This window comes from Topomyia yanbarensis, chromosome 3, assembly GCF_030247195.1.
Source record: "Topomyia yanbarensis strain Yona2022 chromosome 3, ASM3024719v1, whole genome shotgun sequence".
Classification (NCBI taxonomy): domain Eukaryota; kingdom Metazoa; phylum Arthropoda; class Insecta; order Diptera; family Culicidae; genus Topomyia; species Topomyia yanbarensis.
Window position 1 is genome coordinate 50,568,263 of NC_080672.1, and position 15,960 is coordinate 50,584,222.

Below are 15,960 nucleotides of genomic sequence, written 5' to 3' on the forward strand. Positions count from 1 at the left end.
ACTAAGCAAATCATCAAAAAAATCTTTTGAGTACAGTTTCACTTGTTCAAAAAATATATTGGTTGTAGAACAGAACATTCGAGTCTGCTTCAGCAATCGGCACAAAAAGATCGCGCTAACATATAACACAAATAAATAATATTTATCAGAATGTCCATATCTGGTTTCTGTCAAAAGCAACATAGGGGTGCGGACAACCGACCAGTGCCGGCAACCGATTTTCAATCTATCAATTCCATTTGAAAGATCAACGATGGGTTAGTTATGGAGAACCAATAAATTTATTATTTTTTTAAAAGAGCTGTATTTTTTAAACAAAATTCTTCAATACTTCAATAATTTTCAGAAAGAAGACATAACAGCCCCAGGAGCGAAATCAACACTACCATTCAGTGAATTGTTCAAGTTTTGACGTTCAGTGGGCCGAAGAAAAGCAATTCGAATTAAATGCTATTTTACATACTCGTAATGAGGGGAATTGCACTCGAGAAGTGCGCGAAGATTGTGAGAATTCTACAGGACGGCACAGTGGGCAGAATGCTACTTTCGACGCTCAAATCCTCTAGCGTCCTGGGTATGTATCCTGAAGGATTTGTGTCTTCGGAAAAGTATCTTGGATGGAAATGAGCATTATTTTGACAACTGACTGATAATCGTTTCTTGCAAAGAATAAGCACAGCCTTATGACCAGTGCAGTAAAATTTCATTTCATTCAATCGAAACTGAATGAACGCAGTCAATCAGTCGTCTACGGCAGCATTCACATTCATTTAACGCATCAGTTGCTGTTGATCTGAAGCTGGGTTCATGGCACTTCACTCACCGCTGCTTTCAAATGAGTCGCAATTCATATTCAACCTCCTTCGTTTGATCCTCTCAAATGAAAAGATCCGCTTTCAATTTACCCAGTGAGCACCAGTCAAATGAGATCCGGGTAAACCTAAGACAAAAAGAGACAACTGGCTTCGTATTTTTGGTTATCATGCCTCTCTTGTGCCAGATGACAGATGAGTGTATGCAGCTAGCGAGGTTGGCAGTGCAGCCAATTTCTTTGTCATATTTAGATATGTTGCTATAATACACATAATAATGACTGTTTTATTGACACACATTTCGCCAACATTTATCTGGTACTAATCAATCCAACATTTTTGTCACATACTACATGTTTTTAGCAAATTTGGCCAGCATAACAGCCTATTCATCAGAATCAAATTTGCAACAAAAATATTATAGAGATGAACGTACTACCAAATAGCATTTTTCATTGCAACCAGTTTCAATAAGCTGTTATTAGTAGATTCATTATTTTCGTCTGAACTCTGCGAATTTAAGAAATTTTGAAAAAAAAATATGATAGCCGCAGTATGCTATCATAATTGTACGAAGCTGTCAAATTTATTGCTAAAATCAAATATGTAATTCAGCTATTTTTTGCACCTCTACCAATAGTTTCCTGTGTAAAATTCCGATAACATGGTGAAGAGGTAAAACACTTCCACACTGGTTCTAAAGGAACACATTACGAGCACAGTCTACATATACGAGAATCTTTTCTTTTTCAGAAAGAATTCGAAAAGGTTTTGCTCGATATGAATGCTATAAATAGGTCATATCGAAGGTGGGTTTATTGATTTGAGGTAACCAAAAGGCGCCATATTGGATTGATTGATTGCAAAATGTCCTCAATCATCAGTTTCCGTCATCTAGTGACCATCATTGCAAAAGTGATATAGATATATATTGATCATGGTTTTTACTGTGGTGGTTACCCGAAACCGCCATCTTTGTTTTCAAAATGGCCTAAATTTATAAACTACGGTATTTTATGATTATTTTAAATGATACCCATATTGATAGTTGTTTTCACAGTTTCTTGGTCACTATAGGCCGCAATCTTGGATTTCAAAATGGCCTAACCTCCTTTCAAATGGTATCCATGTTACCCTCATCTCTGATTTAAAAATGACTTTAACCATCGAACTTGAGCTTGAGCTTGACCTTGTACGACCACCCCTAGCTGCTACTCCGTTATCGATCTAGACTAGCTGAAGTTGCACAGGGAATCAGTAGATAGTTATGCTTGGGATTAGGGAAACATCTTTCAATGTGCAACTCCTGGTAATCTTAAAGTGTTTATTGATCAAAACCGGCGCCGGCCTGGCCCGAACGTAGATCGCGGAAGGAACGTTAGTCCGATACTTGTTTTGCTAGAGACCGTAAATACTACTGCACATTCCACAAGTATCACGGGAGGACGATATTTGGTAGTAACTAGATATCGACTCATCAACTCATGGACCGGGAACCAACGGCTTTACTTCCCTTCCGAAGGAAGATTTTGCACCTCAGAAAAATCTCAGCGACCTCGGCTGGGATTGCACCCAGACTAACTGGGATGGGTGGCTGTCACACTTACCACTCAACTAACTAAGCCTTAATTTAAAATGACTTAAACCATCGATTTCCGTTATCTATCATCTTGGACCTTTAACGAGTTCGCCCGTTTACACCTAAGACAAGATAAGGCAACTAGTAATACGATTTCTGTATATTTCTGTATTTTGGTAGTACGTCCATCTCTATTTCAATGTTTGTGGCAAATTTGATTCTGATGAATAGACTGTTATGCTGGCCAAATTTGCTAGAAACATGTAGTATATGATAAAAATGTTGGATTGAATAGTTCCAGATATATTTTGGCGAAATGTGAGATAATAAAACAGTCATTATTATGTGTATTATAGCAACATATCTAAATATGACAAAGAAATTGGCTGCACTGCCAACCTCGCTAGTTGCATACAGTCATCTGTCAACAATTATTCAGCAGGGCACAAGAAAGGAAAGAAAACTCTCCAAGAAGAAGAGAAAGAAAGGTTCGGAACATTTGTCATTTTTGAGTGAATTTGTTTTATACTTGTAAAATTAAGCAGAAAAGCCCACTACGTCATTTGTTTTATTCTTTTCTTTTTCGTATCCTCCTGATTTATCAGCTTCAATACAACCTCACTCATACAGAGAAAAAATGCTCGTACCTGTATCCGTCTTGAGTTGCCTCGTCTTATCATAGCTTTTACCCTATATTATTTATTATCTTGGTCGGAGTTATTTATATGTCAGTGAGTGTTCCTTCATATTCATTTGTGAGTGGTTCATTGGAATGGTTCACTTCCATTAGCTGAGACCGTGCTAATGTGAGGTTGGTGTTTAATAGAAACTAAACAGGCAAAAACGTCAAATGACCAGAACCTGTTATTCAATTGACAGTGAACTTTGAGTGACTCAAACGAAGACGGCAGTCGAACTCAACTGATATAGTGGTGGTATGTTTACAGTGAAAGACTCGAAGTTTCACTTGAAACGATTATTTTCGTTTGAAATTGATATTTTACCGCACTGCTTATGACTGAACTACAATTCGGAAAACTGCTCAATTCGGAACTCAGTTCGAAATATTATATTTGAATTCGAAAACAAGAAAATATTTGCATATATTTTAGATTACTCAAAAATTCTATAGCGAAGTAGGAACTATTTAACTTGAATTATATTTTTTTCCTCATTTCATTTGTCTGCAAAAGGCCCACCTTGCCCCACTTTTTTCTCTTCGTGGTTATAAAGTTAAAGCTTTTTACTAGTCACAAACAAAATTCCAGCTGCCGCCATCAGCCGCTTCGTGGGTTATTACAAATTTTGTGGAACATATTTTTTTAATATTTTTGATGAAAACAACCCTAAAATGTCATGATAACATTTATCACTCTTTTTAAATTAAGCATTTTTATTATTGTATATTTTCGAAGATTTTGGAATGAAATATTTATTTCTAGATATATGTTTCATAAACAAATGTTAAAATTAATTTCCTCGAGTATTTTTTTAAATGTCATGTAGCGCCATCTACATAAAGTATAAATGTCTTCAGTACATGTGTTAGAAATATCAAAACAAACAACTTTGCCGAAGAAAGTTTTTTGATAGAACACCTCTATCAAAAGATAGAACTGATATAGATCAGTTTCTACTTATCTAGATTAAAACCAAAGTTGTCAAAATAATGATCATTTCCATCTAAGATGCTTTGCTAAAGACACTATTCCTCCAGGATATATACCCAGGACGGTAGAGGTTTTGAGCGTCGAAGGCTTGCCCCACTGTACGACGTCTGAATTTGAAAAAATCATGAATAAAATTGAATTTGCTTATTTTTTCTTTCATCTCATTTCATTTCACATATGATCAAAAATCCTTAAAACATATTTGAAGTCGTAAATTGAAAATCCAAACTTTAAAAATAAGGTTCCATTTTTGGCACGGTTCTGGTTTTGGCAACTGAAAAAAATAAAATTGTTGCCAAAAACGAAATCCTACTGTATGCCAAACATGACCCCATTCGGCACCGTTTTTTCACAGGCCAAACAGGTCAAAAACAGTAATATTTAGCAAATACTGAAAATTGAAATTCTAATAAAAAAAATCTATTCAATTATAGGGGCCTTTCAGTTCAATATTGCCCAGAGGCCCCAAGTGGTCTTAAGACAGCTCCGCTTATCCATTGCCCATCTGCCTTTTGCTGAGCTAAAACGCGTTCTGCCTCGAGCTTTAAATGTTCCAGCTTAAGCGATGAGACATACAATGATGTATACGAAGACTATGACAACTCATCTCGTCTGAGAGCTTCCTTTGGGTGACTAGAAATCTGTCGAACCTGACTGCTTCTTCAGCGGTTGTTCTTTGCGACCAGCCACAAGGTTTCCTGCGAAAATGTCTTCGAGTATAGGAAGTATTTATTTCATTTCTGTTAACCCCCTAATCATTTTTTTTTTTGATTAATCTGAAATGAGATGCAAAAACGTTTAAATAGTAACGGATGACTGCTCCGATACTTCCAAACTGAAAGGTTTTTCTTGTCAGACGCGTTCTAAAACGCCAATCAAATTAGGCATGATGAAAAGTTTTCCGCGTGAAACCCCTAAACAGGATAAAGTTATAAAAGCTTTGGTATTTCATGTCTAAATGGAAGAAACCTCAGTCAGCTCTTCGCCTGGGGTGCACTTTTGGGAGCGCACGAGAGTATTCCCAGGAAACAAAACTCCACCGCGAAACTTTCAGCAAAAACCCCCAAGTTCCTTCCGGCGAAGATTAAAACTTTTTTTTTATTTGCCCTCTCCTTCGTTGAAGCGAAGAGGTGCGAACGAACGAACCAAACTCCAGAAAAAAAATAGTCAAGCTCACAAGCCAAGCCGTGCATTCTCTTTCATTTGGCAAATAAACATAACATATGAAAGTGTTTCCGTAATAATTTTTTTCTTCTTATTCGTGCAGCTTCCTTTTCACATATCAACACACCCACCTCGTTACCATCGGCGGCGGAGAGCAACAAACGACACAGAGCGTCATCAGCCAGCGAGAACAACAGAATACAACAGAGGAATCCTTTTCGGTTCGTTTTTCCTCTTTTATAGCAATTATATGGCTTCCGAGAATGTTGCTGAAATAAGCGGCGGAATTCGCGGGAAAACGGAAAATATATGAAGTGATTCCACTCTCTTACTGGAAGCAGTTTCTTTACAGATCGTCGTTATTTTATCCGCTTTCGGCAAGCTCGTGCGTTTCCAGTCCGTTGAAAAGTTATATGTATTCTTTCATGAACCGGTAGGATTTATGATGCACTTTGGATGGGGAAAAGATGCTTTGAGGAGGCACATTTCAGAAACGGAGCCTGTTCCTGTCGGAGCTAAGCTTTTAAAATCAACGCCTGGCGGGAAAAAATAATGTGTTTGTTGTAATTTAACAATGAAGAATGAGGTCAATCTTCAATTCAGTAAATGGTCCCGTCTTCTCGCAGCTGAACCAACGTGGAGCATAGCGTTCCGGTTGCGTGTCCTGCATTCCTTTTATTTAGGACTGCGATAAACATCAGGGCTCGAAATAATTCCTTACACTGGACAAGTTAAACTTCCGAACATTCATTACACTCTTTGCTCTGCCACTGTCCAACGAAACACATAATTACGTCAGATGATATGCATTAATTACCGGCGCTCGTCGGTGGACGGAGTCCGGCGGCGCCCAAGCGCATTCTGCTCGACTGTCTGCTCCAGCTGGTTTCGTCTTCGTTGTCCATTTCTATGCCAACCATAGTTTCAGTGTCTTATCAGTGTCATGTGTTTTTCGCAGACCAGAATTGTAGAGTACAGCTGACATACTTAAAACTGTACCAGATAGTTTCTATTTAGTGCAAGCGTCGGGTAGGTCGGGCAGTGTGGGAGAAGTGGCTAAATAAAGTAGAAATTATGTTTCTGCTTTCGTGAAAAGAATGCAAAAATATTACACTGCAAACGAAACGCACTGCACCGTACTAGGACTGCTGCAGAATCTCGAGAAGATACATTTAATTAAAGCTAATTTATTATAGTACTTTAGAAATGAGGAATGTTATGTGTGTCTGTGTGTGTGGGGGGAAAAGATGAAGTTGTAATTAATAATTTAGATAAAAATTGCGTGCACTTTGCACTAGTAACTCACTTCGAAAAGTGCTCACTTGTATAAAACTAACCGTTATATTTCGATTTCTTTTCAGATGACAGTTGCGTTTTTCTCATCACGGTGGACAATCGAAGTGAAAGTTGTTCTCGGTAATTTAAGATAAATAGTCAGTGCACATCAAGTGAAAAGTTTTGTCAAGTGATACCAAATGCAAGCATATCATGCTACAATGAAAATCTCAATCAAGCAGCAATTTATCAGCCTACGAAGGTATTGCTTGTGTCTGTTACTAGTGTGGTGTAGTGGGTCGTCATTGGCCACAGCATCCCAATGGGACCATGTGGTGGATTTCGATCACAACTACCGGCTGCTGTGGACTTCGAACAGTCAGGATATTACGTTCGAGATACAGGCCAGAACGCTGGGGTATGTGGGTCTTGGATTTTCTCACGACGGGACACTGGCCGATTCGGATATTGTCATTGGCTGGATCGATCAGGGACATGTGATGCTGCAGGTAAGCGAATGGCACAATCTTTTTTGATGGTTATTTACCATCGATTAGGACACTATCAAAGGCACAAAGAGTGGCTTGTCTAGCAATTCTAGGGGCAGTGAAATCGGTCCCAAAGATTGTTTTGGATGTGATGGATAAACTTAACACCGTGATTTAAACACATTAAAAGAAAGAAGTACCACATATTGCCTTACGGATACGTTATTTCACCCAGGGGAATTTACGAGGAATCATTAAAAGCTGACTTGTATCCGAACTATTTCATGTAATCACATGCACTGGTAGCATGCCGAATAGGCAAGATTTTGATCTTCCATAGTTTTCATACACGACTGAACAAAATGAATGAACGAAGGATGACACAACCAAAAGAAACTTTGATGTAGCAGCAGGGACCGGTGGTCCTTATGATAGATTCTACTAGATTCTAGGTACTACACTGTCAATCTTTCAAACGGATGTATAAGCACTTAAAACCTCTGTCAGAACGTGTCAACTTTGAAGCAGGGCAAGGAGTTTATCATTTTGTCAGTTAGTCAGTTGGGGGTTCTGGTTTCCTGCAACGTCAGAGACCAATTCCGCGAAGTTCTACGTGAAATCCCACGCCAAAATCCACGTGAAACTCCAGGTGAAATTAGTTGTGAAATTCAACGCGAAGCTGCTCTTGAATTTTCACATGAACTTTCACATTAATTTCTACGTGACATTCCACATAGAATGCGTCTTCAAATTCCACGTCAAATTTCACATGAAGGTTCACGTGAATTTCCGCGTTAAATGCCTCGTGAAATTCCGCGTGAAAGTCCGGGTGAAATTTCACGTGAAATCTCAAGGAATCCCATGTGACCTACGTGTAACTTCACGTGAATTTTCCACGTCGAATTTTACATCGAACTTCACGTGAAATTTCAAGTGTAATTTTATGTGGAATTACACATAGGTCTAGAAAATAAGAACGGGTTTTGTATACTGCCCGACGTTTCGGCCACTGGTTTTGGCCTTTTACAAGGGAAATATCTTAAAAAAGGCCAAAACCAGTGGCCGAAGCGTCGGGCAGTATACAACAGTCGTTCTTATTTTCTAGACCGTGAAAGCCGAAAATCCATTAAAAATCCATGCGGTCGTTTTCTACTTTCCACTGCACATAGGATTTCACGTGGAATTAAAGCGGATATTCGTGCGGAATTGAGCTTGTAATTTGACACGCAGTATTTCATGTCGAAGTTCACGTGGAATTTCGCAGTATATCATGTGAAACTTTGCGTAAAATTTTACGTTTATTTTCGAGTGGTATTCCACGTGAAATTTCAAAGGAAATTTCACGCCACATTTCACGTTGAATTTTACGTCAAATATCACCGGGAATTTCACATTATAATTCACTTGAAATTCAATGCGGGATTTCATGTTGAATTTCACGTGAAATTTCACGAACATCACGAGGCATCAAATTCAGCTTGAAATCCAACGTGCAGTTCGACATGTCATGCATGTCAAAATAGATTCAAAATTTCACGTAAAATTCCACACGAAATTTAACGCCAAATTTCATATGGAATTTCTCGCGGGATTTCACTGAGCTTTCGTGTGGAATTGCACGTGAAAACTACATCGATCGTTACACGGAATTTTACGCAGTATTTCGCATTAACTTGCACGTGGAATATCGCGTGCAACTTCAGGCGTGGAATTTTACCTAAATTCTTTCGCAGAAATTCACGCAGAATATCACGAAATTTTTTTCGTGAAATTTCACGGTGAATGTCATGTTACGCTTCAAGCCAAATTTCACGTGAAATATCACTCGAAATTTTACGTGAAATATCGCTTGAAATTCCACGTGAAGTTTCACGGTAAATTCATATTAAATAAATTCACATATTTGAAGTGAAATTTCGCTTGAAACTCAACCTGACGTAAAATTTCACGCAGATCACCCCGTGAAAATAGACACGAATTTGACGAGAAATTTCACGAGAAATTTCACGTCATATGTTACGTGAAATTCCTCATGACCTTTACGTGATATTCCAGGTCAAATGTTTAGTGAAATTCTGCATTGTACGTGAAACTCCTCCTGAAATTAGGTGTGAAATTCCACGCGAAGTTCCTGTAAAATTCCACATGGGATTTCACGTGAAATCTCGCGCAATTCTACGTACAAGGCCATGTGAAATTCCACCTGAAATTTCACGTGAAAGTGCATTGAAATACTTCGTGAAATTCGGGGCCAAATAGCGCGTTACAATACGCATGAAATTCCACGTAAAATTCCATGTGAAATTCCACGTCAAAATCCACGTCAAATTTTACGAGAAATGCTGCGTGAAATTTCGCATGAAAATCCACATAAGATTCCACGGGAAAAAAAAAATTGTACGTGAAACTGCACGTCGAATTTTAGGCGGATTCATGCGTGAAATTTTACGTGAAGTTCCGCATGAAATATTACGTGATTTTTACGTGAAAATCAGCGTGAAATGGCGCATTAAACTCAAAAATAACTCCTAAAATGAATTGATATAATTGAAGTGAAATGTTAAGTAGAATTCCACGTGAAATTTTGCGTCAATTTCGACTAATATTTATGTGAAATCCCATACGAAAACAAAAGTGAAATTTCACGTGAAATTCCACTTGAAATATCTCATAAATTCCTATTAAAGTTCCGCGTGAAATTCCAAGTGCAACACAAAATAAAATTAACGTGAAATTTCGCATGAAAATTAATATCACATTCCACGTGAAATTTTATGTCGAATTCAAATTTTAGTGAAATTTTACTTGAAATTCCACGTGAAAATTAACGTGAAATTCCTTATGAACTTTCGCGTGAAATTCTACGTAAATTGTCGCGTTAAGCGCTGCGTGAAATTCTCCGTGAACATTATTGTGGAATTTCACAAGAATTTCTACATGAAATTACGTGATATTTTACGCGAAATTCCAAGCAAAATTCCACATAACATTCAGCGTCAAACTACGTATAAAATTCCAGATGAATTCCACGTGAAAATACGCATAAAATTACACGCGAAATTGCGGAATTTTCATGTGGAATTTCAGGCGAATTTCTACGTGAAAATCCATGTGGAATTTCTTGTCAAATTCCATGCAAAGATCCACGCGAAATTCTATGTGAAAATCCACGTGGGAATTTGCGGAAATATTATGCAAAATTTCACATGAAATTATGCGTCAAATTCCACTTGATATTCTACACGTGATTCCACGTGAAATTCGGCATGAAAATCCACGTGGAGATTCATATGGAATTTCGAGTGAATTGCTACGTGATATGCCGCCTGAAACTCCACGTTAAATTCCACATGAAGTTCCACGGCTAATTCGATGTGAAATCTCTCTCGAAATCCCGCGATAAACTCCGCGTCAAATTCTGCGCGTCAAATTCTACGCGAGATTCCGCGCGAATCTTTGCTTAAAATTCAACGTAAAATAACATGAAATTCCACATGAAATGCCACGTTAAATTCTGCGTGAAGTGCCGCGTCAAAGGGCGCCTGGAAATTTTCATGACATTCCATGTAAAATTTTACATGTAATGTTAAGTAAAATTTCACGTAAAGCACAGCGTGAATTTTATTTAATAAATTTCACGTGTAAACACGCGTGAAACTCGATGAAAAATTCGATATGAAATTCATTGTGGCATTCCGAGTGAAATTCCGCATGAAACTCTTAACGTTAAAAGCTGCGTTGAATTTAATGTGGAAAACCACAAGAATTTCTATGTAAAATTCCTCATAAAATTTTACGCGAAATTCCTCGCGAAATTCTACGTGAAATTTCATGTGAAATTTTTTCTTACATTCCGCTCGATATTCTGCGTGGAATTCAACGTGAAATCCCAAGTAAAATTCCGCATAAAAGTCCGCATGAAATCCCGCGTATTATTGCAGATGAAATTTCACGTGAAAATATGCATAAAATTCCACGTGAAATTACAAAAACTTCAAGTGCAATTTTACGCGAATTTCAACCTAAAAATCCATGTAGGATTCCACGTTAAATTTTACGAGAAGTTCCACGTGAAATTTCATGTGAAAATCCTCGTGGGAGTTGACCGAAGTTCCATGCAAAGCCCCGCGTGAAATTAGACGTGAAATACCGCTTGAAAATCCACTTGAAATTTCATGTTGAATTTCACATGAATTTCTTCGCCTGAAATTTCACGTCAAAGTCCACGAAAAATTTCAAGTGAATTTCAATGTAAAATTCCACTTGAAATTCTGCGTGAAATTCGACGTGTTAAATTCTAAGTGAAATTTCGCGCGAATCTTCACTTAAAATTCCACGCGTAATTCTACGTCAAATTACAAATGAAATTCCTCATTAAATTTCACATTCAGTTCCGCGCGAAACACCGCGTGAAATTTTGTGTGATTTGCCGCGTGAAATTCCCGTTGATATTTTACGTGAAAATTCAGCGTGAAATTCGATGTGAAATTCCACCTGGAAATCTGCGAATAATTCCACATAGAACTTTACTAAATATTGCACGTGGAATTATACGTTTAATTTGACGTTAAATTTCACGCAGAACTCCATTGACATGAAATTCCATGTGAAATGTCGCGTTTAATTCTGCGTGAAAATCCACGCCAAATCCCATGTGAAATTTAACGTTAAATTCCGTGTGAAATGTCACGCGAAACTCCACGTGAAACATCACGTGAAATTCCACGCAAAGTTCCACATGAAATTCTGCGTTAAATTCCGTGTAAAAGTTCATGTGAAATTACACATAAAATTTCACGTGAAGCTCCGGGTGAAATTCCACATATGTTTAGACGTATAATTTCGTGTGAAAATCTAAGTGAAATACGACGTGAAATTCCGCGTGAAATTCCACTTGAAATTCCGCGTGAAATTCCGCGAGAAATTCTACGTGAAATTTAACATCAAATTCCATAAACTTTAACATCAACATTTTTGACTTTTAATCCATGGAATGTAGTACTAGTTTATATGGAACTTTGATGTGTGACCGCACTTTTCAACCTATAACTCCGGAGCAAGAAATGCGATCGATGTAAAATTCAATAGCAGCCAATAACGTTGTTACAACTTTCATTTGAGTATAACAATATTGAAATCAATCGAGCCATCTCTAGCCATTAGGGTGATTATTTGCCACATGCACACATACATACATATACACTTGCAGGCACGTACAGATAGGGTTGCCACCCTTACGGGTTTGACCCGAAGGCTCCGGTTTTTGGAGGCGATCTCCGGGTTTTACATCAATTTCTCCAGGCCTGGTGAGACGAACAATTTTAATTCTATTTGTTTCAGTGAGAAAAGCTTTGTTCCTTCGTCGGAACTTCCCTAGTGACTGTGATGACGAATAACTGAATAACTAAAATTCCGGAAGACACCGTAGTGTGCTTCCTAGGCGATGGCCTGCTTCACTCTTTTTCTCCTGTTAGCTGAGGCAGAGGGCAATCCTTTTTCGGCTTACCCTCCACAGCGAAAGTGGCTGGAGCTTTCGGATTCTTTGTGGTTAGCCGGGGAAGCGAAATTTCTACACCTATCTAAATCGACAAAACGGTTTACATATGCGAAAAATTTACAGTTTAATGAGAAAAGCTCAGAACAGTGGTGTGCATTATGATTTGCCAGATCAATGTATTAAACGGTGGATGTGAGTAAATTTTTGTAATCGATACCTCGACGAGTTACAAAAAGAATGTAAATTTATACTTGTCTCATTTAAACTCGCCAGATACGTCTTATTTCAACGTATACTCGGGTTTCTATAAAAGCCTATCCCAGAACAGTAAAAATCTCCGAGTGAAAGCATCACCGGAGGAGGAAACCCTACGTACAGACATTTTTCAATCTCGACAAACTAAGACACTTTTTATAATAAGGATGTCGATATTATAAAGCAACAATTATTTTTTCTAATTGTATTTTTAATCGCTCCACACGTCGGTTTTCTTACTTGTTTACGGTAAACATAAGATCTCGTGAATTACGCATCACGCAAGTTTTCTCAAAAGCACAAATCGTATTTTCGTCTTTGAAGCCAGCGTCAGTCCAGCGCAAGCTTAATCCTGTCACTAAGTTAGTGTCGTATACTGATGAGACGAAGCCGAAACACAAATTGCATAACTAATTCAAAGCAATAGTCAGTTTTTAGCATTATTCAATGTCTATTGAATTTATAGTTGATCGAATTTTCCTTTCCGGCGATGAAGAGTGCGGTCACATAGCAAATTCGCATATAAACAGGCACAACCATGGTGTCGAAATGATGTAATACATGGTAAAATGGATGCAACATTGCATGCATTTGAGGTTTCATCAAAATGGCCACCTATGACCGAATTTGAGGCCTAGCAAGTTCCTAAGTTAATAATATTACACCTATTGCACAACGAATTCTCAATCGATTTTTCCAATATTGATTTCAAAAAAAGATGCAATACAATATAATTGGCTGTTTTTGAATTTCACTTAATTCTGACTTTTGGTTCCGGAAAAATATGACACCCGTCAGCAACTTTTTAAAACCTTTAAAATAAATTTTCCAGCAAAACCGCAAACGATTTCAGTCAATTTCACGCAAAACAGAGCTACGTTCTCCAAATGTTCAAAACAACACCAATGTAACAAATAAAATAACAACAAAAGGCGATACGAAACAAACCATAACAAGGAAACCAGCCAGCAACACGCGAGACAGTGAACTCGAGCTGTTTAAATTCATTAGGCTTTGGCTGTCCTGTTTCACAACTTCATTTTCCTACCTTCGTTCACGGCCATTCATGGCAGCCCGACGGAGGGCGGAAACTTGCTGCGGAAATCCTTCACAACGAAGTGCACAGACGTTTCGAACTAGTCGGTACCCGGTTGGGTCTCTTTCCTCTGGAATCTCAATGCGGGTATGGTATGCTAACACGGCACTGGCTCTCTATGGCTGCTGCTCAGCTATGGTGTATGTTTTACATTTTAATGGTGCGTGATACCAGAAATTTCCACCATCCAAGCTTACCCTTTCCACCCCCGCTTTGGCGGTTATTTACGAACACTTCATCTTTGCAGGTTGTGAGTGTGTTTTTTTTCGTTGTTTCAAATCTGACACCTTTTGCACAGTTGTGGTGCCGGCGGATTTCCTACCGAGTGCCGTACGGGCGTTGTCGGATAAGGGCTGTCAGCAAATCTAATGTCTATGTAGTGCACCCTGTTTGTGTATGATATTGTTGGGAATGATGCCAAATTAAATCCGAGCTCCATCGAGTGAACTGCCGACTGAACAACTACTTCTGGCAACCCATTCAGGCGGATCTCGAGAGGCTACATTTTGGGTGCTAAAAACACGACGAAATTAGCTATATGGCGCTACAAATTAAGTCAAACTCAGAACGACACTTCAATGTACAAAGGGCCGGGAATTTGACCTGAAATATTTTCCATAGATTTTCCACGAGTAGCATAAAGCAGTAGAAAACTGCTATTGATGCAGCCGCGCCAACGGTTTTGGCATAATTAATGCACTTTTCAGTTCATCCTCTAAATCGTGGACTATCATCGGAGAACGATTTTCACAGCGGGAATGAAAGGTATGTTACACTCTGTCTAGTGGGGGAAGTGTCATGGATTTTGGCAGCAAAAGGCTTAATACTACTACACTTCGGCCGAATCCAGCATGGAACGACTGCAGGCAATAAAAACGGAAAATTTAATCTAACTGAATTGTAGCGCTGTTTTGTTTTGTCTAGCTGTTGGGTTATGTTTGATCGAAATTGGCTTGAATCGAGTACGGTTCCATTGCATGCATTGTTCTATGAGGGGCATGGCTGCGCGTTGATTGTTTTCGAATTAGTGATTCCAGTTAGTGCAATAGATGAGTTGTTTCCATTCAGGCACTAATTGAAATTGTTGGTTGCATTTTCCTTGTTGGCCTTGAACTTTTCCAGCTGAATTCCGTTCTTGAATTCTTTGACTGAATAGTGTTTAATCTTTGTTGAGAGAATTAGGTGACTTATAGATGCCGCTCATGACCCGCGGCTCAAAAAGTTGAACAGGGACTTGCCATCATGAGTGAAGTTGGCAATAAAGCGCTTCGAATGTTGTGTTATACGATCGAGTCATCATATGGTGGAATATTTGATTAAGATTAAAATGAAGCTTTGGCCGTTATCCAAATCCAATAATCAAATACGTAATTCAGTACTGATATTTTTCAACACGTTAGCTTAAGTTGAAGTTTAGTTTTACAGAATTAAACACGTAATTTTTCAGTCACACAGTTTGAATCAAGATTTTCGGCTCCTTGAACGTCCACCGTACGTGTATTTTTCTCACTGCCATAGGGTCGGTGTTAAGTCAGACCGGACTAAGTCGCAAAACATCAAAAAATGAGGTAATGATAGCACTGGATAAAGAAATGCTTCATCTACATTCTACTTTTACCAGATTAAAAATATGAAACAATAAACAAGAATTAACGCAAACATTATTTTCCAATTATAATGTAAAGGATGCTGCACTTAGTCCGGTCTGACCTAACACCGACCATATAGTCAGCGAGTTCAGAGTCTATCCCGAGGCTGACTACCTATTCCAGATTCTCTGCTGAGCATAGCTATAGCGTGTCTCTCTTACGCCATTCGCACTACAACGCCAGACCACACTAGTCTGCCATGTTTTATAGGTTTTTCAACGTCAGCATGTGTGTACATTAAATACTATCAAGAAAAAATGAACCTTATCGACCCCCCCGAGTAGATTTCTAGTCCCATCAGGAGTAATTATTTCAAACTTGAAGCAATCGGGCAAGTTTAGCTACCGGACCAACGTGCCTGAAGTTTATATGAAATTTCTCGACAGTATAGATTATCACCACACAAATATTTTTGCCGAATCTTAGCTTTTTTCGCATCTTTTGCGGAAATCTCAACAGCTGAGATCTCAGTAAA

At 38.4% G+C, this 15,960-nt stretch overlaps 1 protein-coding gene across 1 annotated transcript in view; it reads left to right on the forward strand.

Moving 5' to 3' along the window:
• Positions 1 to 15,960, forward strand: part of LOC131693197 (MOXD1 homolog 2-like) — a 321,492-nt gene that overhangs the window by 124,194 nt on the left and 181,338 nt on the right. The window contains exon 2 of the mRNA XM_058980829.1: positions 6,587 to 7,009. Coding sequence (XP_058836812.1) covers positions 6,701 to 7,009 — 309 coding nt within the window. The 5' untranslated portion in view covers positions 6,587 to 6,700. The remainder of the gene's footprint in view (positions 1 to 6,586; positions 7,010 to 15,960) is intronic.